The sequence below is a fragment of the Narcine bancroftii genome, chromosome 1 (genome assembly GCF_036971445.1).
Source record: "Narcine bancroftii isolate sNarBan1 chromosome 1, sNarBan1.hap1, whole genome shotgun sequence".
Lineage (NCBI taxonomy): Eukaryota > Metazoa > Chordata > Chondrichthyes > Torpediniformes > Narcinidae > Narcine > Narcine bancroftii.
In genome coordinates, this window is record NC_091469.1 from 394,303,202 (window position 1) to 394,316,289 (window position 13,088).

The 13,088-nt window shown below is 42.7% G+C and overlaps 1 protein-coding gene across 5 annotated transcripts in view; it reads left to right on the plus strand.

The window, feature by feature from the left end:
- The window catches only part of LOC138751440 (glucocorticoid-induced transcript 1 protein-like), a 296,823-nt gene that overhangs the window by 265,658 nt on the left and 18,077 nt on the right, over positions 1 to 13,088 (plus strand). For all 5 annotated transcript variants that reach the window (XM_069913710.1, XM_069913712.1, XM_069913709.1 and 2 more), the window contains one exon: positions 11,243 to 11,363. In XM_069913710.1, coding sequence (XP_069769811.1) covers positions 11,243 to 11,363 — 121 coding nt within the window. The remainder of the gene's footprint in view (positions 1 to 11,242; positions 11,364 to 13,088) is intronic.

Genomic DNA, 13,088 nt, shown 5'->3' on the forward strand with positions numbered 1-13,088 from the left:
CACTGTATTTACTCTTGCTGTTTTTTTCTTACCTAGCTATCTGTAAACAGTAAGATCTATATGAGTGTTCAAAATCAACAATTTGTGTATTTGCAAGTTTCAGTATTGCAATGGATAGAGGTGTCGCATGCTGTAGATCTGGAGCAGGTTCTCCCACAATGTTTTTAGACATGGACATAGAACTGCATAGTATAGGCCCTTCACCCACAATGTGTGCAGAATTCAGATAAACAATATGTGTATTTGAGACAGCGGGGTGCGTGACTTGGAAGAAAATCTCGAGGGTCCCAGGTTCCTGCTGTTCTTGTCTCTTCATGATTAGAGGTGGAAGATGTGTGATAAATCAGAATTTATTGTCACAAAATTCATTGTTTTCACTAGCATTATAGGTGCAAAATTGCTATAAATTACATTTAAAAAAAATAGAATAAGAAAAGGTGGGGTAGTGTCTGTGGTTCATTGTCCATTCAGAAATCTGATGGCTGAGGGGAAGAAGGTGTTTTTGTGATGCTGGGTGCTTATCTTCAAGCTCTTGTACCTCCTTCCTGAGGGTAGCAGTGTGAAGAGGGCATGGCCTGGCTGGTGAAGGCCCTTGAGCAGAGAAGCTGCTTTTTTAAGATGCCGCCTCTTGTAAATGGAGTGAAAACTGGTGCCTGTGATGTCACCATCCGAGTTGACAAATCTAGAGTTTTTTTCTTGTTATGAACATTAGCACCTCCATACCAGACAGTGATACAATCCAACAGAATGCTCTCCACAGTACAGCTATAGAAATTTTTATGTGTAATTTCAAAAATAAAGTAACTCTTCCTGAGTGGTATAGATGGTAGTGGTTGTTTGGGCACATGGGGAATATTCTATCATGCTCCTCATTGTAGCATATAGACAATATAAAGACTTGGGAAATTAAAAGATGAATTATTATTGTATTTATCTAGCCTTGACATTCTCTTGGGAGGTCTTGATGAATTCCTTTGGCATCCTGTTCAAAGATATTCATTCATCTTATGTTCTGGGCCACTCCCCTGACTGGGCGACTGGGAGATCACTTCAGTGAGTGATCTCCCAGTGGCCACCCATTTCAATTCCCTGCCCCATTCCCTTGCTAACATGCCTGTCCATGCTCTCAGGCACTGCCAGACTGAGACAAACCACAAATTAGAGGAACAACACCTTGTATTCCGTCTGGGAACCTTACAACCAGATGGCATTAACATCGACCTCTCCAGTTATTATTAGTCACCCCCGCCCCCCCATGACCCCATGTCTCTTCTCCTCTAGCTAAGTTTCTCTCTTTGTCCTTCTTCCTCTGTGTCCTTATCCCCAACTCTGCCCTCACAGAGCCAATCCCCCAATCAATTCCTACCTTTTCTCTGTCCAATTAATACCTTTTGACTGTTGGTCTGTGCTCCTCCCTAGCCGTTCTTTACTTCTCCCCAGCCTTTTATGAATGCTGCAAGACCTGCTGAGTTTCTCCATCACTTCTGAGTTTGTACTTCAATCACAGCATCTGCAGACTTTTGTGCTTCACTCCATTAATTTGCTCTACTGTGAAATCTGTTCAAGGATTGTCTACCCTGAAGACAAAGGAGTTCTGTGAGAGTCTCTCTCACTGCTTCTTATCAGCATTCTGCCGCTGTCATACTCTACAAACATGTACTCATCCAGAGTCACTTCTACAGCCATGTGGATTCCAGCTCTGGTTACAAGACTCCTAGTTTGGCCTCCAACAGGATCATGTACCTGTTCTCTTCATTTCCCTTGCCCTATCCTACATGTGCAGATACCAGTGAACCCTCGCTCTCTCACTACCTCACTTGCCACAGCCTGCACGGTCTTCTCCTGTGCTTCATCCTCTGGCAGATACGTGCCTTCAACTGCCAGTTCTGCACTCTTGTGGTGTCTATCAAGGATCAGAGGCTTGCCTTCCTGGACACTGTTACCTCTTACCTCCACTGTGAGTTTCCACCATGGCCTTGGCAGCTTACAAGGTCAAGCCTCTCTCTCTCTCTCTCTCTCTCTCTAGTCCCTATCTCCCTCCCCCTCCGACTTTCACAACCTTCCCCTTCCTCTCTTGGATCCTTCCTTCCAACCTCCTCTTGATCCATCCAATCCTTCTCCCCTGACACCCTCTACCTCATTGACTCTCCAACCCCTGCCTAGTCTTTACCTCCCGCTCAACCGTCCCCTTTTGGAATGCTCTGTTCTCACTAGAGGCCTCCTCTTTGTCCCCCTTTGCCCACACCTCAACGAATTTCACATACACCATGATGCCAAATTATTCTTCCATCGTTTCTGTCTCCTTGGGCAATTTCACAACCAGGATTCTAATTCCCACCCCCCCCCCCCCCCCCCCCACTTCCCCCCATGACAGACTTCTTCTCCTGCCTTAAACCTTCTTCCTCCTTCTGGACAACTTGTTCTGGCATTCTTCCTGCACTGGACCTTCATAAATCCAACTGCTGTCGAGACATCAACTGTATTGACTTCACCACTCCCTTCCCTCATTCTTATCTCATCCCCTCGAAACACCCTGCTCTCCACAGTAATCCAAACTTCACCATCAAAACCTGTAGACAAGGGTGGCATTGTTATGGTCTGGCTCACTGCCCTCTATGTGCCCAAACCAGATGACAACTCTCAGACACCTCCTCATATTTTCCCCTTCAACAGGACTCCAATAAACTCATCAAACTACTGTCTCGGTACTCTCTCTGAACTCATCAGTTCCAGTCATTCCCTTCCATGACTACCAACCTTATTTCTTCCTAATCCTACACTATTCAGTTCTACCTTCTACCCAAGATCCACAAACCCATTTGTCCCAGCAGACTAATCATTTCCGTGTGCTCCTGTACAACTGAACTGGTATCCGCTATATCTACTCTGTTATATCCCCAGTCCAGTCCCTCCCCTCCTACATCCATGATATTTCACATGCCCTCCATCACTTTAACAACTTCCATTTCCCTGAATTCAACTGCCTTATCTTTACCATGGACATCCAACCACTGTACAGCTCCATCCTCCATGCTGAAGGCCTCAAAGCCCTTTGTTTCTTTCTCAATAACTGACCCAACCAGTCCCCCTCAACCACCACACTCCTCCATCTGTCAGACTTTGTCCTCACTCTCATTAACTTCACCTTATTATGAAGAAAGTGGGATAAGTCAAAGGGGTAGCCATGGAGAACCATATGAGCTCCAGCTATGCCTGCCTTTTTGTTGGCTAAGTGGATTAATCCATGCTGCAAGGTTACAGAAAAAAAAGGCTTCTCAAATCTTGCTCTGCTACATCGATGATTACTTTGGATCTGTCTCATGCATCCATGATGAGCTCATGGACTTTATCCATTTTGCTGCCAACTTCCACCCTGACTTCAAATTAACTTGGCCTATCTCTATCAACACTCTCCTCTTTCTCAATCTCTCTGTCTGCATCTCGGGAGACAAATTCACGACAGATATCTTCTACAAACCCACTAACTCCCACAGCTATATCGATTAGACCTCTTCACACCTTGTCCCCTGTAAGGATTCCATTCCTTTCTTTCAATTCCTCTGTCTCTGTCATACCTGCTCCCAGGATGAGGTGTTCCATGTCATATTATCATCTGAGATGTCTTCCTTCTTCAAAAACATGTCTTCCCCGCTACTACCATCCACTTGGCCCTCACCCGATCTTCTTCATTTCATGCACATCTGCCCTGACCTCCTCTGCCCCGACGCAACAAAGACAGGATTCCCCTTGTTCTCACTTAACTTTTGTGGCTGTCAGCATATAATGAATCTCTCTCTGAAAACCAACAAGAATTTTCCTGAGGGGTAACCATTTACCTTTCAAGCACCAAAGCCTGGTGAACTTTATAAATGTTAAATTCTGTACACAGTATAAGAATTGCCTGAAACCAGTGAACTTGGAGGAATGAGAAGTGAGATTGGACTGTGAACCAAAGAACTTTTCTGAACTTACACCCACACATTACATACACGTGCACTTAGAATTAGAAGGGGGCTAAGTTAGGTTAGTTAAGTCAATAAGTTAAAGTGTGATTCTGTTTTCATGTTTCTTTTTCTTTGGCTTGGCTTCGCGGACGAAGATTTATGGAGGGGGTAAAAAGTCCACGTCAGCTGCAGGCTCGTTTGTGGCTGACAAGTCCGATGCGGGACAGGCAGACACGATTGCAGCGGTTGCAAGGGAAAATTGGTTGGTTGGGGTTGGGTGTTGGGTTTTTCCTCTTTTGCCTTTTGTCAGTGAGGTGGGCTCTGCGGTCTTCTTCAAAGGAGGTTGCTGCCCGCCAAACTGTGAGGCACCAAGATGCACGGTTTGAGGCGTTATCAGCCCACTGGCGGTGGTCAATGTGGCAGGCACCAAGAGATTTCTTTAGGCAGTCCTTGTACCTTTTCTTTGGTGCACCTCTGTCACGGTGGCCAGTGGAGAGCTCGCCATATAACACGATCTTGGGAAGGCGATGGTCCTCCATTCTGGAGACGTGACCCATCCAGCGCAGCTGCATCTTCAGCAGCATGGACTCGATGCTGTCGACCTCTGCCATCTCGAGTACTTCGACGTTAGGGGTGTAAGCGCTCCAATGGATGTTGAGGATGGAGCGGAGACAACGCTGGTGGAAGCGTTCTAGGAGCCGTAGGTGGTGCCGGTAGAGGACCCATGATTCGGAGCCGAACAGGAGTGTGGGTATGACAACGGCTCTGTATACGCTTATCTTTGTGAGGTTTTTCAGTTGGTTGTTTTTCCAGACTCTTTTGTGTAGTCTTCCAAAGGCGCTATTTGCCTTGGCGAGTCTGTTGTCTATCTCATTGTCGATCCTTGCATCTGATGAAATGGTGCAGCCGAGAAAGGTAAACTGGTTGACCGTTTTGAGTTTTGTGTGCCCGATGGAGATGTGGGGGGGCTGATAGTCATGGTGGGGAGCTGGCTGATGGAGGACCTCAGTTTTCTTCAGGCTGACTTCCAGGCCAAACATTTTGGCAGTTTCCGCAAAGCAGGACGTCAAGCGCTGAAGAGCTGGCTCTGAATGGGCAACTAAAGCGGCATCATCTGCAAAGAGTAGTTCACGGACAAGTTTCTCTTGTGTCTTGGTGTGAGCTTGCAGGCGCCTCAGATTGAAGAGACTGCCATCCGTGCGGTACCGGATGTAAACAGCGTCTTCATTGTTGGGGTCTTTCATGGCTTGGTTCAGCATCATGCTGAAGAAGATTGAAAAGAGGGTTGGTGCCAGAACACAGCCTTGCTTCATGCCATTGTTAATGGAGAAGGGTTCAGAGAGCTCATTGCTGTATCTGACCCGACCTTGTTGGTTTTCGTGCAGTTGGATAATCATGTTGAGGAACTTTGGGGGACATCCGATGCGCTCTAGTATTTGCCAAAGCCCTTTCCTGCTCACGGTGTTGAAGGCTTTGGTGAGGTCAACAAAGGTGATGTAGAGTCCTTTGTTTTGTTCTCTGCACTTTTCCTGGAGCTGTCTGAGGGCAAAGACCATGTCAGTGGTTCCTGTGTTTGCGCGAAAGCCGCACTGTGATTCTGGGAGAATATTCTCGGCGACACTAGGTATTATTCTATTTAGTAGAATCCTAGCGAAGATTTTGCCTGCAATGGAGAGCAACGTGATTCCCCTGTAGTTTGAGCAGTCTGATTTCTCGCCTTTGTTTTTGTACAGGGTGATGATGGTGGCATCACGAAGATCCTGAGGCAGTTTACCTTGGTCCCAACAAAGCTTGAAAAACTCATGCAGTTTGGCATGTTTAAAGATCATTAAAAGCAACTTGTGTTTACGTAACCATTTGTCTTGGTGAATATCTATTGCTGATGGATTTTGGGGTCCTCTGGGCTCATAACATTTTATTGGGGGTTTTCAGAGAGGGATTCGTTGTATGCTGACACCCACAACTGATTCCTTTTTTAAATCAACCACTTCAGTGTCTTGGCGAAGAAACTTTCCCCCTCAGACTTCTCCAGATGATAACCTTTTTCTTTCAGGTCACCACAGAGTGACTTTTTGTTTCTCCTATTCCAAGTGAAACATTAGACAGCCAGTCCTCTCCTCTTGAATGCACCACAAGGGCTTTGACCAGGCTGAACTAAGTACTCACAACCCGCTTTCCAAATGGGGTTTTCCATAAGCTGGGTAGCTTGTCCTGTTCCATTTCCAGTGGCTGCTGCTGATTGTAAAACTGTAGAACTGATCTCTGTCTCTCTCACTCTCTCTCTCTCTCTCTCTCTCTCTCTCACACACACACACACACACACACACACACAGAAAGCCTGTTTGACTCTCTCTGCTTGCAAAATCACATGACCCTCTTTGAATAACAAGTCCCCCTCCAGACAATCTGTGGCTCCAACAAGCTCTTTCATCTGTTGCCTTTTTGTAAACAACAATCCATTAGTGAAGTCTCTTGGGCACTCTCCAAAGCTTTTACAAAGGCTATGGGACCGACTTGTCTAGGATTAGCAAAGCTCCAGTATTTTAAAAAAGATCTGTTTTTAAGTGTTTGTACGTGACCTACACTAAATCCTGCCCCCATTTAATTCCCAAAAACATATCTGTATACTGTCACATTTGTGAATCTGCAAGGTTCCTGTTATGCTCTCCTCTACAGCAAAGAGACTAGATGCGGACTGGAAAATTGCTTTGTTGAGCACTTTGGCTCCATCCACCACATTAGGGGGTATCTCTCAGTGGCCATCCATTTCAATTTCCCACCCTATTCTTTTGCTGATTTGTCTGTCCATAGTCTCAAGCACTGCCAGGCATTAACATCAGCTTCTGGTTCCTTCACCCCCAACCCCATCAATCCCTATGTTTCATCTCCCCTAGCTCTGTCTCTCCCTCCAGTTCTGTATTCCCAGAGCCAACCCCTCCCCCCCCCCCCCCCCACCACCACCCCTCTCCCAATCTTCTCCCTAGTCTTTTAATTCAGGTTAATTGAAGAAAGGCTCAGGTCCGAGATGTTGGTTATATATATTTACCTCCTATGGATGCTGCGAGACCTGCTGAGTTCCTCCACCATCTGTGTTTTCACTCCCCAACCATAACCACTGAGTCAAATATCTACCAGTATTCATCCTGTTCCCTCAAAAAAACCCTTTCTCTATCTAAGTGTTAAAATTGTTATATTTCTTTTCAAATATTGTTGTGGCCTCCCTATACAATCTTTAATTCAGAAGAACAGGATTGGGTTTGAAATGGTTTTTTTCTGACTGTATTTCATTCAATTAACTAATTTTCCTCTCTGGTTAATATTAATGCTTTGAGGATTGCAGCCTACATTCCAATAAGCTTTTGAAGCAGATAATGATGAATGTTTGCAAGTGATTGGCCAAGCTAAATTTAATGATTAAAGTTAAAAAAATGTGTTCGATATCGATGCAGTGTCAGAATGTCATAATCTCTATAAACCCACCAATTCCCACTGCTGCTTTGTTTACACCTCTTCCCACGCTGAACCCTATAAGGATTCCATTCTATTTTCTAAATTTCTCCATAGCATCTACACCAAGGACAAGGACTTCCATGCCAGATCATCAGAGATTACCTTTTCCTTCAAACAATGTGACTTTCCCTCTACCACAATCAATTCAGCACTCACCCGCATATCCTCCATTATCTGCACATCTGCCCAGGCCCCCTCTGCCCCCACCAGCATCCGCATTCAACATATCCTCCTACGCCATTTCCACCAGCTACTATGTTATCCCACCACTCGACTCATATTCCCCTCTCTGTCTTCAGCAGGGACTGCTCCCTCCATGACTCCCTTGTCCACACCTCATTCCCCATCGATCCTATCCTTGGGACCCACCCCTGCGACTGCAGGAGATGCTCACATATCCTCTCTCACCACCATTCGGGGCCCCAAACATTCCTTCCAAGTGAAGTAACACTTCACTTGTCAATCTGCAGGGATCATCTACTGCATCAGGTGCTCCCGTTGTGGTCTCCTCTACATTAGAGAGATTGGACACACATTGGGAGATCGCTTTGTTGAGCACTTCGGCTTGTCTGCCACAATAGGGAAGATCTCTCAGTGGCCATCCATTTAAATTCTCCATCTCATTCCTTGCTGACATGTCTGTCCATGGTCTAATGCACTGCCAGATTGAGACCAACCATAAATTGAAGGAACAACACCTCATAGCTCATTTTCCAACTGAGCGGCCTCTAACTAGATGGCATTAACATGAACTTCTCTGGCTTTTGTTAGCCCACTCCCCCCTCATTTCTTCCCCCATTGCCTTCCCCCAGCTCTGTCCCTCCTTTCCCTGTCTCCTTTCACATAAGCTTGATAAATTCTTACCTGGTCCCTTATCACATCCAATGAGCACCTTTTGTTGGTCTGGGTTCCGCCCCAGCCAGCATTGTCTGAATTCTGAGACTTTCTGAGATTTTCTTCTTCTAGCTTCTTCTGCTTATTCCTTAAAGAAGGGCTCAGGCCCAAAATGTCGGCAATATATCTTTGTCCCCTATGGACGGCTGAGTACCTCCACCATTTCAGAGTTTTTTTCTACAATCACAATGTCTGCAAACTTTTGTATTTTACTTTTGTCATAACCTTAATGCTGACACTACCTTTAAAGCAAATTTATAGCTTAACTATTTAATTGATGTAGATGGCTCTGTCATTGCAATCCACTCTGGTTTGTAGCCACAGCTGATGATTTGTTATGTTGATTTTAAGTCAAGCACATAGCAAACCTGATGGTAAATCAGTGACTCTACATTTGTGTGGTGAGGATGGATGCCACAACATCCTCTTCTAATCTATCCAATGAAAGAATTATTCATTCATCTACCTAAAATGCTTCTCACTATTTTACACACAATTAATCCCTGGATTATTGTGTACTTTTCATTTTATGGATTTAACAACCATAGAGAATACTAGATTCCTTGTTATATGAATGGGTTTATGTTTGTTGCAGAGAAAACTGATGTCACTAACTTAGACTCGACAGGCAGAATTTGTTCCTTTCTTTGCCATCAAGAAATGTGGAAATATTGTGCTTTAACTGTACTGTTCTTCTTCAGTGCTGACCTAATTTTATATTTCAGCAGAGGGAGAGTGGTGCAGCAAGTAGATCTAATAACTCAGCTCCAGTGATCAGCTTCAATTCTGCCCTCTGGTGCTGTCTGGGTGCAGCTATCATCTTATACCTGTCACTGTGTGGATTTCACCTGGGTGCTCTAGTTTCTCTCATGTAGGTGAGTGATAGGATAGAACCACGGAAACTTACAACACATAAAACAAGCCCTTCGAGTCTGTGCCAAACTATTAGTCTACATAGACACACTGATCTATATCCTTCCATATCCCTCCCTGTTATCTGTCCAAATTTTGCTTTAACGTTAAAATTGAACCCACATTCACCATTTCAGCTCATTCCATACTCTGTGTGAAGAAATTCCCCTTCCTAAACTTCTCCCCTTTCACCCTTAACCCATGTCTTCTGGTTTGTATCTCATCTATCCTCTGTGGAAAAAGCCTACTTGCATCCATACCCAGCACACTTTCATCAAACCTCTATCAAATCTCCCCCCATTCTTCTACACACCAGGAAATAAAGTCCTTACCCATTTAACCTTTCCCTGTAACACAGTTTATCAAGTTCCAGAAACATCCTCTTGAATCTTCTCTGCATTCTTTCAATTTCATTGATATCTTTCCTGCAGTTAGGTGACCAAAGCTGCACACAATACTTCAAATTTGGCCTCATCAATGACGAATACAACTTGACTATAACATCCCAACTCCTGTATGCAATACTTAAATTTATGAAGGCCATACATCGAAAGGATTTGGGGAGAGTTGATGGGAAAGTGGGGAGAATAAAAAAAATGGGTTTAGCGCAAATGGGTACTTGATGTTTGGTCTGAACTCTGCGGTATGTGGACTCTGACTCATCTCTTCTTTTAGGGCAATTTGATTTGTAATTGCCTGACACTGATTTATTTTTCATTCTAAACCTGTGTGCAAAAATTAAAAGTGGCTTGATCATAAACAGAACTGCCAAAACTTGTAACCAGGCAGCACATGGAATGTTGAAAACCAACCATAATCGAGAGTATAATTAGCCAAACTTTGAGATCATTTAAATGAGATGAATATGTAGTTGAGAGTAATCTCATTTTTTGTTCCAGAATGCTTCCTTTCAAGTGATGTTCATGACTAGAGTTTATTCAAAAATTCAGGAGATCTCTAAGTCAAATAGGACTGGAATTTGAAAGATGTAGAGAACAACAGCATGTATTTACATGATGCCTTTTAATAAAGTTAATCATGAGGAAAACAGGCAAAAATTTTTGCAGAGTTTTGCCAATGCTTGCTCATAGAGGAACTGAATGATCATATTGAATGAAAGAACAATTATTTCTACAGTTGAATTGAGGAGGGGAAAAGCTTTTAAGCATTTGAACACCATGTAGTTCCAGTTAAGTTTTCACATGCATGTTCAGGTTGTTATGTTTATTGATTCGTATAGTGTTAAATATTCATTGCCTCATTTGGAATTTTTATTTGCAGTGAATAAAGATAAACGCAAGCATTCTGATTGTCAGGAGTAAGGCAATGAATAAAGAAATGTTATTGATTAGTTGTGTGCAATGAAAAGAAACGACAGATGTGAATGCAGCAGTGCTTTGCACACAGATTGTGTGCAGGTTGGAAAGGTCAGTGACTCTCCTACAGTCAGGGAGAGAGTGGCCAAGGCCTGCGTGTGTTCCAGCAGCCTTGGTGGAGCATATTTTTTCTGCATTTTTCAGTTTTTTTTAAAGTTAATTTACGACACAACATGGTAGAAGCCGATCGAGGCAGAGACTATATTGCTGTTCTTCTCTTAAAAGGCCAAATGCATGATCCTTTTGATACACTTTTTGGGTTTCTTCATGTATGATATTTATAGTTTTGTGCTTTAAACTTTTCAGCATTTACATTTTAGATGAAATCCTAACTTGCTACAATCTATCTAGTTTAGAGATTACTCTAAATTGTTATGATAATCTATCATAAAAATTCCACTGCAAGCAGTTTTATACATCATTAAAACCTTTTAAATCTTGTTCAGAACAGATATCCTACAGAATAACAATGGGTTTCTTTGAAACACTTCATAAGCAAATCTTTAATTCTGCATTGTGAAACTGTTTATTTTTGGATTTCTCTTAGTTGAATTTCTTCTTTTTCAATCTGAGATCTTTCACTAACTTCTACCATTGCATTTACAGACAGTGGGAGTAACTCCCCCCTCCCTAAATATGCTTCATCACCCAAACCAAACAACAGCTACATGTTCAAACGAGAACCCCCAGAGGGATGCGAGAAAGTGAAAGTCTTTGAGGAGATGTCGTAAGTGTTTTTAAATTGTGTTTTAAAATATTAGCTACTCTTTAAAAATAGCTGAAATGCACATTAAATGAATGAATAAATCAATGGTGCAAATACCGTTGCAATCCTGTTTGGATTCTGTATTTATGTTATCACAGGAAGGTTATCACTATAGATTGTATTTTATGCATGATGTGCCACATATAGATACTTGTGACAATGTTCTATTGCATAAAGCGATAGAACTCCACTCCTAATGAGAATTTCTGAGTACGTCTTCAAATTAAAACGTTGTTGCAGTAGTCCAATTAAAAATGACATACAGCTCTACCAAATGTGAATCACTTAAGACATAAAATTGATAAATCTGGTGTAACCTGGAGAGAAAATTAGTGTTTTTGATATTAACAACTAGATTTAACTTAAGTATGTTACCATCAAATATTAAGTCCCAAAAGTTTTTTTTCAAGTCACTTAGTATGAATGACTTGCACTGAGGACCAGAGAACACCGTTTTGTTGGGTTGTACTTGGACAAGCAGATGACAATAAACTTGGCTTGAAATACAGTGAAATAGTTCGGATGAATATTTACAGAGAGGTATGGGCATGGAGAAGACTACAGAGAGGTCACGTCATATTTACTGTAAGGTGTTGTTTTGTCTTTTGTCACATAGTTCTGCTCCAGCACTCTGCCTGTCCCTCCAACCTATCCCAGCAGGCAGCCTAATTGAGGAAACTATGGAGACAGAATATAGCAGAAAGAGTGCCATGGAGTAGAGGAAATCTGAGAGACCATCAGTGAGGTCATGTTGTTCATTAGTAGTAAAAGTAAAAACCTGTTTGATGGGCTGAGTGACTAAGATTTCTGTCCTTGGAATGGAAAAATGCACGAGGATGGCAAGAACTGCTGTTTATTGGCCAGAGAAAAATGCTGACATTGGCAGGATGGTTTCCAGCTGTGAGACTTGTTTGAAGAAATGCACACTTAAAAGTACGTGTTGCTGATATTTGTGTTATTTTGCGTTGAACTTTAAAGAATATTATATTAGAGTGTCATATTAGATTAAACATCTCAAGGAAAGGGCATGTAGTGATAGAGTGCTACCACCTGGAGGAGTTGGAATGTGTGGCATCTGGGGAATATTGCATCTTAGATAGATTCAAGATGGATGCCTCCACATGAGGACCTGCCTGTGTGTGTTCTGTTCTTAGTACTGTTTTCTTAGTTAATAAATCTAGTTGTTTATAAAGAACAGAAGTTTCTTTATTGTAATAAAAGAAACATCACAGTTGCTGTTTCTGATTGGAACCCTTCATGAACACTGACCCAACCTGAAACGTTGACCACAATGTAAATGAATATGTCATCTCCAGACATCTTGTGCCATTGTTCTTCCTGTAGAGATCAACATTTGAATGATATAAATTGTGTAATACTGAATCTTGAAACACTCCCACATTAAAATGTGCGCCACTCATTCAAACTCATTCATCCTGTTCATCAGCATTAAAGTTTTGTTGAAGCAATTCAAAGCTAATCCATCAAGTGTGAGGGAAGTGCATTCACTTCCTGCAAGCTCTCACCCATGTCACATACCCCGCTACCATGGAATATATTTGCCTTTTTTTCATGACTTTGGTTCAAAGACTGCAAACTCCTAAGCTAATAGCACACTTGGACTACACCAGCTCACCATCTGCTTCAGGGCAATTTGAGATGACCAATAAATGCCAACCTACAGAA